Raw genomic sequence first — 23171 nt, 5'->3', positions numbered from 1 at the left:
GCGCAATCTTAATCATCTTGGACAAAATGGGGGGTACGACTCGGGCGTCTGCCAACCGTCCCGGCTGCGCCCTAATACGGCCAATGCACATACTAATGCACACTCGTACTCCTCGGCGCCTACGCGCTGATTCAGTAACTCAATGCAAAAGTCGATGCATGCTTGTTCAATGGGTGTGAACTGGTATAGCTCGGGATCATCGTTCGTACGACCATGGGTGGCCGGGTCGGCGCCCTGCGCGGACGACGACTGGCCCAGCTGGACCGTGGACTGGGCACAGCGCCATAATGCCTGCCACGCGCGTTGCTGCCGCGATATAAACCGGTACCGGGGACTGCGCCATTCGTGCGGCTGCTGCGTACGAGCAAAAAACATTAACACCCGCTGCCATGGCTCCACGTGTCGTACAATGTTATCCATATCCATATACGCCTGCAATGGTTGATGCGGGCTCTGGTCCTTCTCGGTCCGCGCGGCCTCGATTCGGATTAAATGGCCGCATTGCTTGGTAATACGCTGGCTCACGCGGGCGACCCGATCCATGGCGTCCCAAATGGCACGTACGATGCCCTCGGGGCCCTCGGCATCCGGATCGGGGGTGGCGATGGCCTCGGACAATAGTCGTACGGGGATCCCCTGCAAATACTGGGCCCACTGCGTCCGCCGTAACCACGGGTTGGCCTCATCCAGCTCGCCGGCTTGTACGACCGTCTCGTCGCTGGCCTGGGACGCGGTGAAACACTGTTCGAGCTGGTTCACTAACCCTTGGACCACAGTAGGGTGCGGCGGAGGCTCCATCGGCTCGTACGACGGGCCGGGCCGGCGAACGTGGATATAGTGGGAACCAAACTTCGTGGTAAAGAACCGCTGGCAGCATACCGCTTGGGTAGTGTCTTGAATAGCCACTCGGGCAAGATCATTTAGCCAAGACTGCTGGTGGCCTTGATGGTGACCGTACGGCGACCAATGATGCTCCGTACGCCAATGTTTCCGAATACTTTCTTTACTCCGGCATACATATCCACAGCCTTGGACTCGGGTGCATAGGATACCATCAGTGTACATCGCGAGGCCTTCGATAGGCTGGTCCACCCATTCGGGAAAGCATAACTGATTAATATTCTCCTCGACCTCGTCCCACTCCTCGATAGCCGCCTGGACCTGCCGGGCATCGGGAATCGTTGTACGATGCGGGGAATGGGTCAGATGAAACACGACCTGGGTCGGTCGGACAGCATACTGACACTGGCGACAGACAATCACGGAATACTTGGGGATCCGTAAAAATAAGTCCGCGGCGGTGCGGGATGCCATTGTACGATAAGGTTTCGTAGATCGTCCAAATATATATTTGCGGGGGTCGTACAAAGAACGGAGCTTAGTCTGTTGGGGCGAGGAAAAAAGTAAGTGGGAATTCGCTAAAGATTTATATTTTACCCCTGAATCTTACGCCACCCAAGCTAGATAGTATTAATAATATGATAGGCTGATCGAATATACTAAGTTTCCACTAAGACAAAGCTTTGTTCGACGACCCTTAGTATATATGACTATATATAATTTAATAAGATCTATATCTACGAATGATTATAAGTAATAAAAATGCGGATTTCATTCGGTATTGTAAGTATTCCCCCTTCTAGCCTAAAATGCTATCTTCACTCCCTACCACCCATATTGTACGTCCTCCCTAGGCCTCTTCGTACCAAGCAAGTTGAGAAGGCTCGGTCCGACGCCGGTTATCCTCCTCTTCAGTCAAATCCACTATAGTGATCTCTTGGACCTCGCTATCCGCACGAGGACGTTGATAGGCCCGACGGGATAGCCCTTGGGCCGACCGGACGACACTCCGGTCGTCCGTTAGGTCAATAATATCCGTTGTGGGTAAGGGACGAGGTGGGTGCCGTGGCCATGGCCGTGTAGCATTGCGGGGCTGTCTATCTCGTACAGAGCACCGAGATGCGTGATCACGCCACTTATAATTGCCACAACAGCCGCCAAACTGACCCGGGAGTCGGATACACTGCGGAAAAGGTTTGCACCGGTCCACACACGCCTCGCAAGGCTGAACGAGTTGATTGCCACGGGACTGGATCAGCAGGGCATTAATATACGAGGGTCGCTGGGAGACAATTTGCTGCCCATTAATGTTGCCTCGTACATGCCAGATAGGGCGTCCACGACCCCGAAGGATCGCGAGCTGCACCGGAGTTGTGCACATCCGGGCAAGCTCATCGCCGCCAACTGGGAGTTGAAGCTGACCCTGGTTACCGCCTGGTCGTTCAGCGTATTGGATGAGGGACTGGATACCCTCCGCGTGCGTACGAGGAAGACGAGGGTTCCCATCCTGGTCAGTGTAGGGGAAGGGCCAGCTAGTAGAGATTATACATTAGCTAAAGATCGTTCATAAAAAAGTCAAGAGCTTACCTGCTCCATTCCCCGGGACCAAAGTTCAGGATACCTTCGCCGGTATGGGGACTCCGCTCCCGACCTCCGCTGTACAATAGTTAGTTTCACATATATCGCCATAGGAAAGGAAGCATACGTACAACGATCCAGAGCCACCACGGCCGCCACGGCCACCACCACCACGGCGAGAGACGAGGGAGGAACTAAATCGGAATTAGTTTGACTTCACTGCTTGGGTTGGGTTCGTACAAGGGAGACATCTTGACGTAATTGTACGTCAAGAAACGAGAGAAGAAGGGGGGCACAGGGCGAGAGACAATCAGTGATTTTAGAAAAAGAAGTAAAAAAAAAGGTTGATTTTTAAGGTAGAGAAAGTGGTCAGGTAAGAGAGATGTGAAGGAAGGTAAGTTCGAAAAGGAAGAAAACTTGATTATATATTGAGGATTGTACATTCATCCGAAGTACGTCTATTGTCCTAGTCTATTGAGGCCATAATGCGTTTGCATTGATATGGCTGCCTCAGTCCTATTGTACAAGTCTATTGAGCCTTATTGTCCGAGACTATTGAGCACATTAGGCGTTTGCATTGAGCACATTGGGCGTTTGTATTGAGGTGGCTGCCTCAGTCCCATTGTACAAGTCTATTGAGCCTCATTGTCCGAGACTATTGAGCATATTGTGCGTTTGCATTGAGCACATTGGGCGTTTACATTGAGGTGGCTGCCTCAGTCCCATTGTATAATTCTATTGAGCCTTATTGTGCGTTTGCATTGAGCATATTACGTGTTTGTATTGAGGTGGCTGCCTCAGTCCTATTATCTGACTGCAATAAGATGACTACCTTAGTCCTATTGTCCGACTACACTGAGATAACTGCCTCAGTCCCATTATACGAGTCTATTAAGCCTATTATTGACTGTAATGAGGTGACTTCCCCCGTTCTTTATCTATTAATCTTATTAGTATACTAAGTATAATTAAAGATACGTCTTTAGCGAATTATAATAGAATATATAGATATTATAGTGGTGGAATATATAATATAGTAAACGCGGCTGCGGCCTAAGGTGTTATGCATACCTAGGAGTATATATAGTATCTCCTACGTGAGGATAGAGATAGAGAAGTTATCTACCTTTTTTATTTATATTCGTTAATTAAGGTAGTATAGCTACTAGAAGGTGTTAGAATTTGGACTAATACTATATTAGGTGAAGGTATCCTCTTATTTAATATAAGAAGAAGAAGAAGAAGAAGAAAAGAAATACGAATATACTTTACCTCTCTAAATCGCTTACCCCTCTTTACCCCACCAGATCGATAACATATCCCTTATTACGCTATTAGTTCTATCATATTTCCTTCCCTAATTCTATTCTGTTTATCTGATATAAAGTATGTGACTTTAACCACTTTCTGTCTATAAATACGCGCGAGACACTAAGTAGAAATAACAGACCTTTCACTCTCTTCAAATATTCTACTATCCCTTTCTATCTGCTTAGAAAGACCTTCTTCTTAGTCCTTTGTTTAAGGATTGTGGATTGTGCTTATTTAGAGTGCATAAGCCCTTTACACTCTATCTTATTCTTTTTCTATCTTTATCCGATCAAGCCTTCCTTGGTCGGGTAGTCAATAGTCCGTGGTGGGGAAGCATCTACAAAAGCGTACCCCGCGCCACGAAAAGCTTCGTGGTATCCGCCTCCCTGCAAGGCCGACAGAAGGCCTTCTTTAATAAAGTAGTAGGGTTTGAGGGTTATACTAAGCTTATGTAAACCCCTAGCCTAAGGGTGACTAAGTATCGCACGACTGGCCAAAGCGCACCCCATCAAAAAAAAAGGTCCAAATTTCTAACCCCTGTAACTACCTCTTCTTTTGATTGTACGATCTTTAAATTGAAACCGGGTATAGAGCGATCGCGAATTTAGAACTTTTGAAGTTTTGATGATTGTCCGACCGATATTTTCAACTGGGATGCACTCGAGAAGTCCAACTGGTATGCACTCACTAGCGCCGTTTTTCGCCCATAGTAAAGCCAAAACCCTAACTGGTATGCAATGCATCCCACCACCCCCCATGGGATAGAAGAAGGGGGGCACAGGGCGAGAGACAATCAGTGATTTTAGAAAAAGAAGTAAAAAAAAAAGGTTGATTTTTAAGGTAGAGAAAGTGGTCAGGTAAGAGAGATGTGAAGGAAGGTAAGTTCGAAAAGGAAGAAAACTTGATTATATATTGAGGATTGTACATTCATCCGAAGTACGTCTATTGTCCTAGTCTATTGAGGCCATAATGCGTTTGCATTGATATGGCTGCCTCAGTCCTATTGTACAAGTCTATTGAGCCTTATTGTCCGAGACTATTGAGCACATTAGGCGTTTGCATTGAGCACATTGGGCGTTTGTATTGAGGTGGCTGCCTCAGTCCCATTGTACAAGTCTATTGAGCCTCATTGTCCGAGACTATTGAGCATATTGTGCGTTTGCATTGAGCACATTGGGCGTTTACATTGAGGTGGCTGCCTCAGTCCCATTGTATAATTCTATTGAGCCTTATTGTGCGTTTGCATTGAGCATATTACGTGTTTGTATTGAGGTGGCTGCCTCAGTCCTATTATCTGACTGCAATAAGATGACTACCTTAGTCCTATTGTCCGACTACACTGAGATAACTGCCTCAGTCCCATTATACGAGTCTATTAAGCCTATTATTGACTGTAATGAGGTGACTTCCCCCGTTCTTTATCTATTAATCTTATTAGTATACTAAGTATAATTAAAGATACGTCTTTAGCGAATTATAATAGAATATATAGATATTATAGTGGTGGAATATATAATATAGTAAACGCGGCTGCGGCCTAAGGTGTTATGCATACCTAGGAGTATATATAGTATCTCCTACGTGAGGATAGAGATAGAGAAGTTATCTACCTTTTTTATTTATATTCGTTAATTAAGGTAGTATAGCTACTAGAAGGTGTTAGAATTTGGACTAATACTATATTAGGTGAAGGTATCCTCTTATTTAATATAAGAAGAAGAAGAAGAAGAAGAAAAGAAATACGAATATACTTTACCTCTCTAAATCGCTTACCCCTCTTTACCCCACCAGATCGATAACATATCCCTTATTACGCTATTAGTTCTATCATATTTCCTTCCCTAATTCTATTCTGTTTATCTGATATAAAGTATGTGACTTTAACCACTTTCTGTCTATAAATACGCGCGAGACACTAAGTAGAAATAACAGACCTTTCACTCTCTTCAAATATTCTACTATCCCTTTCTATCTGCTTAGAAAGACCTTCTTCTTAGTCCTTTGTTTAAGGATTGTGGATTGTGCTTATTTAGAGTGCATAAGCCCTTTACACTCTATCTTATTCTTTTTCTATCTTTATCCGATCAAGCCTTCCTTGGTCGGGTAGTCAATAGTCCGTGGTGGGGAAGCATCTACAAAAGCGTACCCCGCGCCACGAAAAGCTTCGTGGTATCCGCCTCCCTGCAAGGCCGACAGAAGGCCTTCTTTAATAAAGTAGTAGGGTTTGAGGGTTATACTAAGCTTATGTAAACCCCTAGCCTAAGGGTGACTAAGTATCGCACGACTGGCCAAAGCGCACCCCATCAAAAAAAAAGGTCCAAATTTCTAACCCCTGTAACTACCTCTTCTTTTGATTGTACGATCTTTAAATTGAAACCGGGTATAGAGCGATCGCGAATTTAGAACTTTTGAAGTTTTGATGATTGTCCGACCGATATTTTCAACTGGGATGCACTCGAGAAGTCCAACTGGTATGCACTCACTAGCGCCGTTTTTCGCCCATAGTAAAGCCAAAACCCTAACTGGTATGCAATGCATCCCACCACCCCCCATGGGATAGATCACGTACGAGTTTAAAACTGATAAACTTTTGAGGGTAATCGTCCGGTGGAATTAATGGGCATCCTGGGTCCGAAAATGTGGGCATCCTACCCCTGACCCACTTTTTTTTCCCATACTTAAGGAAACCCTAATGTGGGCATCGTGGTAGGATGCTCACACCCCCATGGGATAGATCTCATCCGCGTGGGGATCTAACCGTAATGCCTTATGCAATACCATAAACCGCGCAATCTTAATCATCTTGGACAAAATGGGGGGTACGACTCGGGCGTCTGCCAACCGTCCCGGCTGCGCCCTAATACGGCCAATGCACATACTAATGCACACTCGTACTCCTCGGCGCCTACGCGCTGATTCAGTAACTCAATGCAAAAGTCGATGCATGCTTGTTCAATGGGTGTGAACTGGTATAGCTCGGGATCATCGTTCGTACGACCATGGGTGGCCGGGTCGGCGCCCTGCGCGGACGACGACTGGCCCAGCTGGACCGTGGACTGGGCACAGCGCCATAATGCCTGCCACGCGCGTTGCTGCCGCGATATAAACCGGTACCGGGGACTGCGCCATTCGTGCGGCTGCTGCGTACGAGCAAAAAACATTAACACCCGCTGCCATGGCTCCACGTGTCGTACAATGTTATCCATATCCATATACGCCTGCAATGGTTGATGCGGGCTCTGGTCCTTCTCGGTCCGCGCGGCCTCGATTCGGATTAAATGGCCGCATTGCTTGGTAATACGCTGGCTCACGCGGGCGACCCGATCCATGGCGTCCCAAATGGCACGTACGACGCCCTCGGGGCCCTCGGCATCCGGATCGGGGGTGGCGATGGCCTCGGACAATAGTCGTACGGGGATCCCCTGCAAATACTGGGCCCACTGCGTCCGCCGTAACCACGGGTTGGCCTCATCCAGCTCGCCGGCTTGTACGACCGTCTCGTCGCTGGCCTGGGACGCGGTGAAACACTGTTCGAGCTGGTTCACTAACCCTTGGACCACGGTAGGGTGCGGCGGAGGCTCCATCGGCTCGTACGACGGGCCGGGCCGGCGAACGTGGATATAATGCGAGTTAGTCCCACGGTGAAATAACCGCTGGCATACGACGGACTGCATCGAGCCCTGAATAGTATCCTCGGCGGCCTGGACGGTAGCCGCGGTAGGCTGCTCGCGCGGACGAGGTATCGCCCACTGATGTTCCTGGCGCCAATGGTTCTTAATCGACTTAGGGTTCCGGCAAACGTACCCACAATCGGGCTCACGTATACATAAGATACCGTCCGAATAAATAGGTAACCCACTGATAGGCTCGTCGATCTGGGTAGGTAACCATATTTGGTCTGGGTCACCGCGTACCCCGTTCCAACTCCGAACCTCTTGGGCGATCGTACGGGCGGCGGCAATAGATAATCGATGCGGACTACCCGTTAAATGGCCGACGATATGCTGCGGTCGGACACCGTGCTTGCACGTACGGCAAATAATCACTGGGAATGCGTCGGACCGGGAAAATACTTGGTCGGCCATACGGAATGTTGTATGAATCTTAGATATTAAGTTACCCCTCAATATTAAGCTGAATTATCTAATAAGTGGTCGTCCAACCCTAAGCCTAACTGAACACTAGTGGCCGTGATAGCGCTCGGTCGCACCCCATCAAAAAACTAATCGAATTTTTGAATCCCTGCAAGTACCCTTTAATGTGGCCGGGTTATCTTGAAACTCTCCCTGTTTATAGATCACGTACGAGTTTAAAACTGATAAACTTTTGAGGGTAATCGTCCGGTGGAATTAATGGGCATCCTGGGTCCGAAAATGTGGGCATCCTACCCCTGACCCACTTTTTTTTCCCATACTTAAGGAAACCCTAATGTGGGCATCGTGGTAGGATGCTCACACCCCCATGGGATAGGGTCCTTCTATGGTCGTCCGCCCTCGTGGTCGCCTACCCCTAAAACGGCTAACGTATATACTAACGCGCACTCGTACTCGCTAGACTGGATCTCTTGATTTAACAATTCGATCACAAAATCCATACACTGTACTTCGACGGGCTATAATCGGTTGGCTTGGTCGCCGGGGTCCTCGCTTGGGCTCGGCTCGGGACGGCCCGCGTAGGTATGACTCTTAGCGGCCCGCTATAATGCGTCCTATACCATACGCTACCGATATTTAAATTGGTATATAGGGCTATTCCACTTATAGGGGGTTTATATATGGGTAAAAAACATCAATATCCGCTAGTATGGCTCGACGTGACGCTCTAACTCGGTGCTCTCGTGTATATATGCCTATAATGGCTTGGTAGGGATACTATGTATATCGGTCCGTGCGGCTTTAATATGTAATGGATAACCGGTCTGCTTTGTAATGCTCTGGCTTTTGCTTACGACGCCAAATATAGCGTCCTATATCACGCGTGCGGTGGCCTCTGGGCCCTTGGCATCCTCGGCCGGCGTTTTAATATATATCCGTAATTGCTTGGGCGTCTGGCCTTGCAAATAATATGCCCATTTAGTTCGGTCTAACTATAGGTTCGCTTCGTCGATTGTACCGGCCTGGATGACTACGGGCTACTACTAGTGCTAGGTAAATATCGCTTATATCTTATTAATCGCTTACGTCACACGACTAACTAGGGGAATAGGTACGGTAGGCTCGTATTAGGGACCGAGATAGCGTACGTGGATATAATGCGATCTAGATTTACTACGAAAAACCCGCTAGTAAATTACTCGCCGTATGGCATCCTCGCGTTTTCTCTATCCTATAGCGGATGCGGATAGTCTAACTCCGCTCGTATGGCTATATATGGAAAACTAATATGTTCTCGACTAATGCACTCGTAAACTATCGGGACTGCGATAAACCTAACCGCACCTAGTAATCTAATATAATAACCTATCTTCGTAAATGGTTAACCTTAGGATGGGATATTCTATACTTATGGGTAATATCCCGTCCTCGTTGGATATATCGTCCCACTTATCTCTATTTTCAATAATATTAAATACTTGCTGTGTAATACCTCGACTGATACGATGAATACCTTTGGGGGTGGTTAAATGACGCACGATATCCTTGGGCTTTACGGCATACTCGCACTAGCGATAAATAGTAACTCCTCACTTATCGTTGCGGATAAAATATTGGTCGGCAATAGTTAACTCGGTGGGTTCACTTATCTTGAACGTGGATATATATTTCGTAACATAGAATCTGTGCTAAACGGATATTGGAAAACTCCTATCACTGGATATAGCTCGGATGTTGCTAAAATTGAAATTGGATACTACTAGGAACCCCTGAATCCTACGACTGAATTTTTAATCTCTAATCCCTGCTAGTTACTATGTGATAAATCGGGTGTGGTTATTGGCTGGTGATGGGTGATGACTGGGATAGCGCGGCCGACCGTACCCTATTAAATTATTTCACGAACTTCGCATCCCTATAATAAGCTCTCTCAATCGTCGGATGAACTTATAACTTAGTAATATTAATAATAAAATACAAAATTAAAATATACCTAATTTTTGGCGATCAAAACCAATGGGAACCTTATTATAATCAAACGAAAATATCACAAACCCTGATTGTAATTAAATCACTCGGGAAACCCTAAGCCCATACTAACGGATGCTTAGTCAGTTGTAATGAACTTGATTACAACCACCCCCATGGGATAGGGAGATACATGCCCCTCGATCACCTCCGCCTACGGCATTAGCACCGCCGATTTCATCAAATGGAACCCTTCTGTCGAGGCCGACTGTACCGGGCTCTGGGCCAGCTACTATATGTGCGTCAGCGTGATCGGCCAGAGCCCTGGCACAACGACAAAAACAGCCAGCACACAACCAGACCCAACGACCCCCCCGAACGGCATCGAGACACCGCTACCGATCCAGTCCGGCATGGTTGACAACTGCGATGCCTTCCACCTGGTAGTAGCGGAAGACACCTGCGATACCATCGCAGCCAAGTATAAAATCACCACCACACAGTTTGTCGCCTGGAACCCGGCTGTCGGCAGCACCTGCAGTGGCATGTGGGCCAATACATATGCCTGCGTAAGCATCATCGGCCATAATCCCAGCTCAACCACAACCACCACCACCACCAAAGCACCACCCACCACCACGTCCGCGTCTGGTCCATCCCCAACTCAATCCGGTCTGATCAGCACCTGCGAGACCTTTTATAAGGCCCAACAGGGTGACACATGCGAGATAATCGCACAACAAAAATTCCCCTACATCTATTCTCTGCCCCTGTTCAAACGGTGGAACCCGGCTGTTGGGGAAAACTGTGATAAACTCCGGCCTGGATATTATTACTGTGTTGCCACACAACTCCACCACCCCATGCCAGGAATTATCAACACCTGTAAGCGCTATTACCAGGTCAGTGACGGAGACAGCTGCTGGTCTATTCAGCAGAAATACGGGATCACAGCGGCACAGTTCAACAAGTGGAATCCGCTGGTTGGGAGCTCGTGTGCAAGCTTATGGGTGAATTATTTTGTTTGCGTTGGTGTCTGAGAGAAAATGGTCAGGTTGGAGGACCGGTTGCAGATAGATCAGGTGGAAAGACCAGAGAGTCATAGAATCATGCAATCCCACTTCAGTGTCTCCACCTTTGGAGGTTGCATGGAAGTGCGCTCCTGGACGGGACTCTGGAAATTAACGAATAGGCAGGGTACAGGCAGGCTATCCCGAGGTATACCTAATAGATAAGGCGTGCATACGCGGGATCCGCCGTACTGCGGCCACGCACCATGACACGTTTATACCGGAGAAAGTACATGTCGAGGATAGTGGGGTCGTGAAATACGCCCAGAATAGTTTAGTTCCATTTGTGTCGCGATTTCTTCATTTGTATTAGGGGATTCTTGACACTCCGAGAATCGGTGGTTTTCAACCCCCCTTACCCTACTAGGTAAACGAGGACACTTTAACAGGTCCTCGCAGCATCCGCTCTTTTTCGTCTGGTCTTCAACTGAATTCATTTCATCTTTTTGGATTGGTTCCCCTTGGTAGATTAGCCCCATTCTTGCATACAATGCCATACCGTATCAGCTTGCCCTGACAGTACATATAGCTCTTCGAAGAAGCACCATCCCTAATTCAAATATCAGTTTCGTAATCTATATCGACGGTAATGCCAAGAGAGAAATCCTGCCAAGAGTCTATCTCGCTTGCATTCCTAGCGCCTACCCCTCACCCTTACCACGTCATCTGCGACCCATCTGCCTCCCCAGCAGTTGTCCACGGAGTTTGCCGAATGAATATTTCGAATACGTGACCATGGAACCGCTTTCGGGTGAAGCAAGCCTTATCGAAGTCATTCAAACAACAGAAGCCATCAGTAAGATACTCCGGAGGTATATCAACATCGGTCGAATCAGAGAAGGACGGTATGATGTTACCAGGCTACAGGACGAGATTTCTGCCCTTTCTCAGCCACTTGAACCGCTTCAAAAGCTCCTTCACGACCGAATCCCGACACAAACTGGTCCTTCCCAAGGTTTACTTGATGATATTACCAAATGCGCTGCAACTCTCAGCAGATTACAGGATGAGATTGAGCCAAAAGCAGCACAGTCACTACTAAGCCGATGGGAATTTCAACCCTGGAAATGGCCTTTGGAAGAGAAGGAAGCGGAGAACGTCATTCGCGAAATCAAGAGATATAATTCCTTGTTTTGGCTATCATTAATGTTAAACCAAACGTGGGTGTATGATCGGCCTTTAAACGGAGGAGCTAACTCATAATTCAGGCAATCTCTCAATCTTCTAATCAATCAGAAGATAGATATCAGGTGGTTACATATCGCGAAAGGCGCGGCATTCAACGACCCTGATAATCAACAGATCGAATGCCTCCCAGGAACCCAGGTGGAGCTCCTCGGCAAGATTGGCCACTGGGTAAAAACCCCCAACGAGAAATGCTTGTTCTGGTTGAGTGGCTTGGCTGGAACGGGAAAGTCAACTATTGCTCGGACAGTTTCAAGCTCTTTGGAGAGACAGGGGGTCTTGGGGGCAAGCTTCTTCTTCAGAAGCGGCGAACAAGAGCGAGGAAACGCCAAACTACTTTTTCCAACGCTGGCAAGACAACTCGGAGATACCATACCTCAGCTGACTCCCAACATCCAACATGCAATAAGGAATGATCCAGAGATCTCAGCAAGAGGACTTGAGGAGCAGTTCCAGAAGCTCATCCTAGAGCCACTTAATGAGCTGAACCTGGCCCGCTCAAGGGCAACTATACTGATCGTGATTGATGCACTGGATGAATGCAGCCAAGATGATGATGTCCGGGACATTCTAGAACTTCTACCACGTCTGCAGGAATCATGCTCGGTGCAGTTTCGATTCCTGCTAACAAGCAGGCCAGATCTACCTATGAAGCTAGGGCTTCAAGGTGCCACAGATAATCATCAACATTTGATCATCCACGAGATCCCTCATTCTGTGATGGAGCACGAAATCAGAGTCTACCTGAATCATAAGTTCCTGTGGTTGCAGCAGGAGCGCGACCTCCCAGCAGATTGGCCAGGGGAGAAGACAATCAATACACTAGTTGAGAGAACTGCTCCGTCGTTTATTTCTACTACTACGCTTGTTCGATTCGTCAGTGACGACAGCGGGAATGCTGCAGAGCGCCTTGAAGCTATTCTAAGTGACCAAACTAATTATGCGACAAATATGGAGGGTACATATACGCTCATATTAAATCAACTTCTCACAAATGAGGATGAAGAAAAACCCCGACAATTGATACACGAGTTTCAGAATACAATCGGCATTCTCATTCTCCTTGCTACTCCGCGGTCGGTGGATTCTTTTGCCAAGCTTCTACAGATGGAAACCGACAAGGTCCAGGAGCAAATTAAACTGTTCTACCCTGTTCTCGATGTTCCTGCTAGATCAGATGAGCCAGTCCAGATTTTACATCTTTCATTCCGGGATTTCCTTCTCGACAAGAAACAAGAAGAATACCCATTCTGGGTAGATGAGAGCTTAGTGCATAAGAAACTCGCCGCACAATGCCTCAAAGTCATGCAAGATCCAAAGTATGGACTACGGAAAAATATCTGCAACTTACAAAATGAGATCACGCCAAGGGTCAACATCGATAAAGATACTCTTAGTCACTGCCTGCCATCAGAATTACAGTATGCCTGTCGATACTGGGTACATCATCTGGTACAGAGCCATAACCCAGTCGATGAGCTTGCTGAAGTTCTTCCTTTTCTTCAATCTCATTTTCTCTATTGGGTCGAAGCGATGAGCCTTTTGGGATTTCTATCTGAAGTCGTTGGAATGATCCAGAGACTACGGTCGTTAACCATAGAGGTACGCAGATGGAGGCTCGGTGTATTAGTCAGTACTAACAAATATAGACTTACAATGACCAAACACTGTCCAATTTCGTATCTGAAGCGCGGTCTTTCATTATTCGAAATCGACAGATAGCTGATACCGTGCCCCTTCAGCTTTACTCCATAGGGTTAATATTTGCTCGAGAAGATTCAATGATCAGGAAAACATTCGAAAGTGAGCGCTCAACCTGGAGTTTGGTACCGACAGTCAGGGAAAGGTGGAATGGGCATATCAGCCTGTTTCGCTTAGTCGCCTTCTCACCAGATGGTCAACTATTAGCGTTCAGCAGCGAGGATCACACTGTTAAGCTATGGGACCACCGTACGGGAGAACTGCGCCAGACGCTCAAGGGCCATACTGATTGGGTTAGCTCGATCGACTTTTCACTAGACAGTCAATTGCTGGCATCTGCTTCCTTCGATGATAGTATCAAGGTCTGGGACACCCAGACAGGTGAGCTGTGTTATACGTTCTGGGGCGGTGTCGATGAGATCTACTCAGTCACTTTCGTATCTGACGATCAACTATTGGGGTCATCCGAAAATAACACTGTTAAAATTTGGGATCTATATACAGGCGAGATGCGCGTGGTATGCAGTTGAGCTGTACCAGACACCTGGGAGCATTTCTATTGGGGTTGGGCTGGGATTGTTGTTCGGAAATTGTACTTGAATATTGGTGGATCATTAGGCTTACTGCTTCAGAGTAGATCTGAGCACTATCCCATGGGGGGTGGTGGAATGCAATACATTCCATTTAGGGTTTTCGCTTTACTATGGGAGAAAAACGGCGCTAGTGAGTGCATTCCAATTGGACTTCTCGAGTGCATTCCATTTGAAAATATCGGTCGGATAATCCTAAAAACTTCAAAAGTTCTAAACTAGCGATCGCTTTATACCCGGTTTCAATTTAAAGATCGTACGATTAAAAGAAGAGGTAGTTACAGGGATTAGAAAATCAGACCTTTTTTTTGATGGGGTGCGCTTTGGCCGGTCGGACAGAACTTAGTCACCCTTAGGCTGGGGATTTATATAAGCTATGTATAACGTATTTCCCAAGCGGGTCGCCACCCCATTAATTTTCGCGTCCCTATGTATCTCTCTGCCAGTTTAATCACCCACTATGCCACCAATTCGTTCTAAATCAAAGCAAGATTCTATCGAACAAGAGGGTAGGATCGAGCTAGCAATTCAGGCTATTCAGAACAAAACGATCTCTTCTACTTCGGCCGCTACGCGTACGTATGGCATACCGCGATCCACGCTACGCGACCGCGTCAATGGCCGCCTTTCGCAGACTACTATCCACGCCAACAGTCATAAATTGACTCAATTAGAAGAGGATACGCTTACTAAGTGGATTCTTTCTATGGATGACCGCGGTGCAGCCCCTAGGCCTAGTATGGTACGCGAAATAGCTGATTTACTACTTGTATCGCGGGGTACCGACCGTGTTAGCAAGAACTGGCCTGGAAACTATATCAGCCGTACACTATCTATCCAAACCCGCTTTTTACGTCGGTAAAACTATAAGCGGGCTGAACAAGAAGATCCACGGATCCTTCGTGGGTGGTTTCGGCTTATAGAAGATACTATTACGCGCTATGGTATCCTACCTGATGATATCTACAACTTCGATGAAACAGGCTTCGCAATAGGACTAGTTTCTACCGCAAAGGTAGTCACCAGAGCTAAATACTATGGCCGTAGATCTATTCTATAGCTAGGTGTTGGAATATCGACCAATATATATATTGTAGTGGTGGAACGCATGACATAATGAATACAGTTGCGGCCTGAGGTGTCATGTGAGACCACGCAGTAGTCTCTAGGTCAGGATGGGTAAGCGAGGTAGACACCTTCATATGCGTGTAATACAATGTAGTGGATTGTAAGATAAACTGAACGCTGGCCCTTCTCAGGTCCAGCGGGGCTTCACTTAAATACAGACTGGCCCGGCTGCGGGCGGTGAAGCCCAATAACATGATACTGCCATGGCATCTAAGTATGCCTCAGGCCGTAGTTGGTATCGTCAGTCAGTGGTCCTGACAATATCCCCCTCCTTAGAGACCACGTCCCTGGGGTCTAAAAGTAGAAAGGGCCTTCTCGATAACGTATTTGGTCCATTAAAACCTTGCAAGGTAAAAACCTCCCTAATCGAGGGAAGGAAAACCCTAGTATAGGAAAAGGTATCCAATATCACGGGGTCGTCTTTGTGATAGGCTGCGACAGCTTCTGATTGATGGGATGAAGAAAGGGTTTCCTATTGAGCTTTTGTGGGGTATCCGGATAGGGCTAATTCGATCATTAGCTAGTATACCGTTTGCTTAAGGCTTCGACTTTTGCGGTAACTTCCTTCTCGGAAGGTTCCTTGTCGTGCCTATAAAAGGGTCTCTTTCCCTTTTCTCTTCTTCTTCTTCTCTTCCCTCCAACCAATCTTCCTACTCTTTTGGTAAGTCAATCTTTGGCTGCGGACTGAGGCATCTTTTGCTCCCTCTTTTGCTTTGCCTTCACTTTATTTTGTGCTTGCTTCACTTCACTTTATGCTTGCTTCACTTTGTGTTTTATCCCCTTCCTTAGGGAGATCGACCCTAATCTTCTTTGCAGACTGACATTTTGCTAATTGTCATTATCGCAGATAATATGCCTTGTCCGCGTCATATCTCGTCTAGTGAGGAGGAGGACTTCTCCGCTGCCGCCATGCGGCTTCCGCGAACTCCCCGATAGGGTCCTATTTAATAGGCCCAGTCCTCTCCTAATCGTTATGTCCGTGATCCTCCTCACGAGGTCTTATCCGGAGACGATTATCGATAAGCCCGTGGCCCTGTTCGATAGGCCCAGCCCGGGATATATATAAATCGTTCCCCTTCCTCTTCTCGCGAGGGTCCGTCCACCCCTTATCGTCCGGTGAATTCTAAGCTAACTACTCCGGCTATTGAAGCGAAGCGAGATAAACGCCCTCGCCAGAATACTAAGGAGCGCCGGCGTAAGTGTATTACTTATACTGGTATAGGTCGGATATGCACTTGGTCAGAGGATTCCAAAGGAAAGGCTTTGCCACGTTGCGATGATTGCACCGATCGGAATAAGAAGTATTAGGATATCCCCCTTTCTATAAAGATCCTAGATCTCTATCTCGAAGCACTAGCAGATCATTCTCCTGCGACGGACATTGCCCCTACCCGTGGGCCTCGTTTCTAATTCCTTTAAGCTATTAAGCGGCATACCGAAGCTAGCAACCGCGAGGCTAAGAAGGTTGATAATAGGAAGACTGCCCTAGTTAAGTAACACTCTCGTCGTCGGACTGCTTTACCTTCTTCCCTAGCTATCGTAGTTCATAGCACTAGAAGTTCTCCCACGACTTCCCGTGGTTCACCTATCGTACCTCGTTGAGGTCGTATTAGTAGTTCTTCTCTCTTTAGCCGTGGTTCTAACCGTGGCGGCGATCAGCCTCGTCCGTGTCGTGCTAAGAGTCCTCGTGTGGTGGTTCCTTCTCGTTTCGCTGCCTCTGCTCGTCCCGTTACTTCTGTATGGGGGAGCTTATCCCCTACCTCTGTTCGTGAGAGTTCTCCCGAAGAAAACCCTTACCGTGGTGGTCTATGGTGTCTTTTCCGTGGAAAGAAATAGGTTAGGGCTTAAGCTAATCTTTTCTATTTTCCTTGATCTTTTCTAGAATATTATCTTTTAGCTTTTTGCTCCCTTTCTATGTCTTTTCCTCGTAGATTTTATCTCGTAGACGTCTAAGGCTAATATATTTTCCACGGTAGCTAGGTCTTCCTATATGCTATCGTGGTTAGGGTATCCTTCCTACTTCACTAAGTATTGTCTCGGGGGATTCCCTCGGTGGGCTCGAATCTCCTCGACCTTATATTCTAGTTACTTATTCACTAGAACTGGCCTAGGTAGTTCGTTTTCTTTTATAGGGGTGCCATAAAATTTCTCTAGTAGAGAAATATGGAAGACTGGATAAATTAGTCTATAGATTGGAGGTAGTCGGACACGATAGGCTTGTTTGCCAATCTTATCGGATACTGTTGGAATATCGACCAATACATATAAGTGGATCTACCCTCTTATTATTCAACATAAAAGAGGACAAAACTAGGTTTAGGCTAGGAAACCCTAAACCCTAGTTGGACATTCATTATATATCCTGGCGCGAGGAAGATGGTCGACAGTCACGTGACCAAATGGACCTTAGCCCTAGAAGAGTAGGGGGGACCAGTCTCCTGGGGGTTGGATGGCCCTTCTTTAGGGGTAAATAGCACTCGCGCTAGGGGGTGTGTATAGGCGGTCAATACCGCCTAGATTCTTGACTCTTTTCTATGCTGTTCTATCTGCTTCTACCCCGCTTGATCTGCGTTTACTATGCCTTGTCTATGACATCATTGTCTATGATCTGTATGCTTCCATTCAGTTCTATCACTTCTCTTTGAGGTATTTCCTTTGGTCCGAAGCATATGATACCGAGGTATATTTGTCTATAAATACGCGATGGATTACCAGGTAGAAGAATCAGACTTTTCACTCTCTTTGGAAACTGCCTAAGTTCCTTTCTTGCTTGTCTTGCATACAAAAGGGTAAAAGCAACCGTTAGTCAGTGTGATCATTCCTCTACGAGTTAAAGCGTGAATTGTTCTCGTTTAGGCTACATTAGTGTGTAGTCTATCCTAAGAGTCTTCCTTTGTCCAACTTGGACCGACCAGTTGGATAAAGCGATATAAGACACTAAGGGGGTACGCAAAGCCTAGTTGGCGCCACGAACGGCCTCGTGGTATCACCGTCCTTATTGTCCAACAGATACCTAAAAAGGTCTGATATATTTAGTGTCTAGCTTCATCGAGGCACGGTGCGATATAATGTTCTTAGCACGTAGTAAGACCTATTCGCTAATGGTAAATGATAGATTAAGGTGATTTTTTATTATAATAACGCTTTATGTCCTCCTTGGACTAGGTTAGTTTCTTTTGTATAAAGGATCTCCGTTCTTCGATATCCTTTATCCGTGCTTTCGTATCCCTATAGTGCTCCTTAGGATAAACGTCTACGCTGATCCGTAGATCAGGTTTAAACCCTTGGAATGCTTTATATGGGGAAGTTCCAGTTGCACTATGCTTAGACTAGTTATAGTATATCTATGCTAGTGAAAGATAACTGGCCCAGTCGTCCTAGTCCTAATTGATATAGGATCGAAGGTAATATTCTAGCGTCTGGTTTTACCGTTCCGTTTGCCTATCTGTCTGTGGGTGGAATGTAGTAGATAACCTTCGATTTATACGTAGTAATGCATAGAACGAAGACCAAAATTCGCTCGTAAATAGGCTGCCTCTGTCACTGACCAAGTTCTTAGGCATACCTAAAACTGGTAGCACTTTAGAGAACCATAGCTGGGCTAGTTCCTATGCGTCTATGTCCTTAGTGTATGGAAGATATAATGCATATTTAGTGCATAAGTCTACCACCACTAGAATCGCGTTATATACCCTATCCTCCTATTTGGAGGGGGTTATGCTAGTGATAAAATCCAAACTGACCTATTCCGCGGGTTGAGTAGGTACTGGCATTGGTTGTAGAAGCCTATATGGCTTATGCCGCTGTGTTATGTTCTTCTGATAGGCCACGTATTCTTGGATATACGTACGGACGAAGCTTTTTATATCGTGCCAGTAAAACCGCTGGTCGATAGCTTCCTGGGTCCGTTTCTCTCGATAATGCCCCCCTTGCGGATTATTATAGTGTACCTTTATGATTTCTTGCCGTAGGGCTAGGTCATTTGGCACGTATACTCGGTGACCATAGCGTAAAAGCCTATCTTTTGTTTTGGTCTAATCGGTGCCTTCTAGACGAACTGGACCATTCCTATGCGCTAGTCCCTCCATCTTACTAAGTTTATTAGCGCTTACGGGATCTATCGCTTGCGTATATTTGATCAACTTAATAAGAGAGGGCCGCAATAAGTCTGGGTATGTCCCTATTCTATCTGTAGCCTTTCTAGCTAACAGACAGGGTATTCGGCTACTAGAGCCGTCCTAGTCTTCTTAACCATACTGTGCCTACTCTCCCCTCTGTGGGAGGTCCTCGGCTAACAGTCTTCCTACACGGGGGCCAATCCGTGAGGGAACTCTATCTATAGCACTTATTGCTAATAGACTAGATGCCTAACTTCTAAAGTCACTATAATCCTCTTGATCATACTACGCCTGGTCTCGCCTTTGTGGGAGGTCGTCGGCTAACAGTCTTCTTACACGGTGGACTGGGCCAGTCCGTGAGGGGCCTCCGCGGGTCGTCACCTAACGGGGGCGCGGCAATAGAAATGTATCTATTCCGCTTGCTTTCGGCCGCGGCAATAGAAATCTATCCATTCCGCCAATAGGGCGCGGCAATAGAAATCTATCCATCCCGCCATCTATAGGCCGCGGTAATAGAAATCCATCCATCCCGCTCACTATGATTCTACTAATCAATGGTATTCTATTTAGGTCTCCTGACCTATAGTACTGTCGGATCTTCTCTTATAGCGTAGGCAATATAGAGTTATCCGTAGTCTCGCCTTCTCTAGGCATATAATCCGGACGCCGACTGGGTATGTCCGCTGGATTCTTCTTACCGGCCCTATATTTAATAATGAAATCGAATGCCGCAAGGTACTGAGACTATCTAGCCTATCGTCTACTTAGGACTTTGGTAGTTATGAAGTAACGTAAGTTAGTATAGTTAGTTAGGACTCTTACCGGGAATTTGCTACCCTCTAGGTAGTGTCTCCATTACTTAAACGACTCAATAATAGCTAGTAGCTCAGAGTCGTGCGTCTTGTATCAGGTTTCTACCCCGACTATCTTACGGGACTAGTATGCGATAGGGTGCCACCCACTATTATCGAATAGCTAGCTTAGTATACTTCCGAGACCAAATCCCGATGTATTACACTCTACCTATAGGGGTAGTTTAGGATTAAAGTGTCGGAGGAAGGGTTCCTCTATAAACGCCTTCTTTAGTCTTTTAAATCCCTCCTATGCTTAAGGCGTCCACTTCAATCCCTCCGTTCTTCGGTTAGCTTTCCTTGCTGTCCTACTATAAGTGGTAGCCGAAATAGGGATATAAATAGTCGAGAAACCTTCGATAAAGTGACGATAGAACCCGGCGTATCTAATAAACTGCTACACGTCAAATACGTATTTTGGACTGGGCTAGTCCTAGATAGCCTTTATCCGTTCTTTCTCTATTTTCACTCCCTAAGAAGTGATTACGAACCCTAGGAATAGACATTGACAGGGCCCATGGGCCGGAACTTTTGTCCATGGACGGGCCGGCTTATTCTGTCCATGGACGGGCCGGCCCATGGGCCTCTTGGCGGCCCACGATACTAAGAGACATAATTTATGCAATTTATACAGTATTTTAGGTATTCGAGCGGTAAGATTCTAGATAATAAAGTCTTTAATTAAGCTTAAAAGATAAGATAAAAAAGAGCCAAAAGAATGTATTATTTACTAATTTCGAACCCATCATAGATCTTTGGTACCTTCCTTGCCCTTCCAGAGTGACGTGTTTGACTTATTAAGGGTATACCACTATTATCTTCACTTTCTTCACTCTTATGGTTAGTTAAAACACTATTTTGTCTTAGATAATAAGCCCCTTTTACCCTAACGAGGATGCTCTACCTGTGGTTTTGCCCCATATTCAGTTATAAGCCACCATTGGATAAACTGAGCCTGATTCATATTAGACCAAAGGATAAAATTACTCTTAGGTCCAACGCGTTTAAGGAAAGGGGGTGGTTCGTAGATAGTAGGTGTAGTAGAAGGGCTTTCAGGGACTGAGGATGGGGGAATAGAGAAACAATTAGATCGAATAGGGTCAATACTATTACTATAGATAGATTGGCTAAAGGAGGACGAAGGGAATGCTATAATAACACTAAAAAGTATGAAAGTAAGGGTGAAGTGAAAGTGAAATAGAAACGTAGAATGGATAGTAGGCCCTACGCGCGAAACTCGGCGCGCTATGATTGGCTATAAGCCTCAGTTAGTGGGTCTATAGGCCTTACTCTATTAGTCTACGCCTTTGGTCGTAAACCCACTTTTTCAGTCTACCTTTACTTTGTCCTTTAAACCTTTACCCTATACGCAATATAGATAACTAGGCTATAAAACAATATCATTAGGTAGATAAGGGTATTGAATACATTATATCTAAACATAATAGCCTAATACCGTGGTTTGGACGAAAAAAAAAAAAGTTCATCCAGTGGAAAGTGGTAGTAGACATCCATACAGAAATATATATTATGTAGCCCTTACCATCACCCCCCGACTCCCCATTAAAAATCTGCCTAGCTCTAGATCTATAATATAGTACTCTATAACTAGCTAACTGATCAGTGGCACTTTAAATTATGGCACTTTGGATTATGGCACTTTAAATTATGGCACTTTGGATTATAGCACTTCGACCATAGCACTTCGACTATGGCACTTTCCATTATGGCACTTTGATCATAGCACTTTGATCATGGCACTTCGACCATAGCACTTTGATCATGGCACTCCGCAAATCACCGACTAGACTATGGCACTTCGATTATGGCACTTTGGATTATGGCACTCCGTAACTCGCCGAGTAGAATTATAGCACTTTGGATTATAGCACTTTAGATCATGGCACTTTGATCCGCGGCGCTTTGATTCATAATATTTATCTGCAGGAGGCACAGAAATATTGATTTCGGGCGGAAATATATATTTCCGAGGCACTTCAATCATTCAATGCATATGACTGACCAACTATCTTCCACCCTTTTCCACTACTTACTAGCCATAATATCTATAATATGGCACTCTATAAGTAGCCGACTGGTCAGTGGCACTTTGGATCATAGCACTTCGATTATAGTATTTTGAATCATGGCACTTTGAATCATGGCACTTTGTATTATGGCACTTTGGTCCGTGGCGCTTTGATCCATAATATCTATCTGCAGGAGGCACAGAAATATTGATTTTGGGCGGAAATATGTATCTCCGAGGCACTTCAATCATTTAATGCATATGACTGACCAACTATCTTCCCCTTTTCTACCATTTATTGGGCCAGGCCACGACATCTACAATATAGCACTTTACAGCTCGCCGACCGATTTATGGCACTCTGGATTATGGCAATTCGATCATAGCGCTTCGATCATGGCACTTCGATCGTGGCACTTTGTATTATGGCACTTCGACCGCGGCACTCCGTAAATCACCGACTGGACCATGGCACTTCGCTCGTGGCACTTCGATCATAGCACTTTGATTATGGCACTCCGTAACTCGCCGACTGGTGTATGGCACTTTGAATCATGGCACTTCGATCATGGCACTTTGAATCATAGCACTTTGTATTATGGCACTTTGGTCCGTGGCGCTTTGATCCATAATATCTATCTGCAGGAGGCACAGAAATATTGATTTTGGGCGGAAATATGTATCTCCGAGGCACTTCAATCATTTAAT

General features: G+C 46.1%; 3 protein-coding genes across 3 annotated transcripts; 2 read left to right on the top strand and 1 right to left on the bottom strand.

Moving 5' to 3' along the window:
- Nucleotides 1-1690: 1690 nt before the first annotated feature.
- On the bottom strand, nucleotides 1691-2669 carry N7443_005306 (DUF3716 domain-containing protein; the record flags this gene model as incomplete). Its single annotated transcript, XM_056885362.1, has 4 exons — nucleotides 1691-2372; nucleotides 2428-2496; nucleotides 2550-2612; nucleotides 2659-2669. 4 exons carry the CDS (start codon nucleotides 2667-2669, stop codon nucleotides 1691-1693), a joined length of 825 nt encoding a protein of 274 aa, XP_056743640.1.
- A 7418-nt stretch (nucleotides 2670-10087) lies between these two features.
- On the top strand, nucleotides 10088-10831 carry N7443_005305 (LysM peptidoglycan-binding domain-containing protein; the record flags this gene model as incomplete). Its single annotated transcript, XM_056885361.1, has 1 exon — nucleotides 10088-10831. One exon carries the CDS (start codon nucleotides 10088-10090, stop codon nucleotides 10829-10831), a length of 744 nt encoding a protein of 247 aa, XP_056743639.1.
- A 765-nt stretch (nucleotides 10832-11596) lies between these two features.
- Nucleotides 11597-14277, top strand: N7443_005304 (NACHT and WD repeat domain-containing protein; the record flags this gene model as incomplete). Its single annotated transcript, XM_056885360.1, has 3 exons — nucleotides 11597-12021; nucleotides 12070-13648; nucleotides 13696-14277. 3 exons carry the CDS (start codon nucleotides 11597-11599, stop codon nucleotides 14275-14277), a joined length of 2586 nt encoding a protein of 861 aa, XP_056743638.1.
- Nucleotides 14278-23171: the final 8894 nt, after the last annotated feature.

Source organism: Penicillium atrosanguineum, assembly GCF_028827265.1.
Source record: "Penicillium atrosanguineum strain IBT 20685 chromosome Unknown utg000003l_segment0_segment0, whole genome shotgun sequence".
In the NCBI taxonomy this organism is placed as follows: Eukaryota; Fungi; Ascomycota; class Eurotiomycetes; order Eurotiales; family Aspergillaceae; genus Penicillium; species Penicillium atrosanguineum.
Note: the sequence above shows the minus strand (reverse complement) of the source record. Positions and strands in the feature narration are given on the sequence as shown.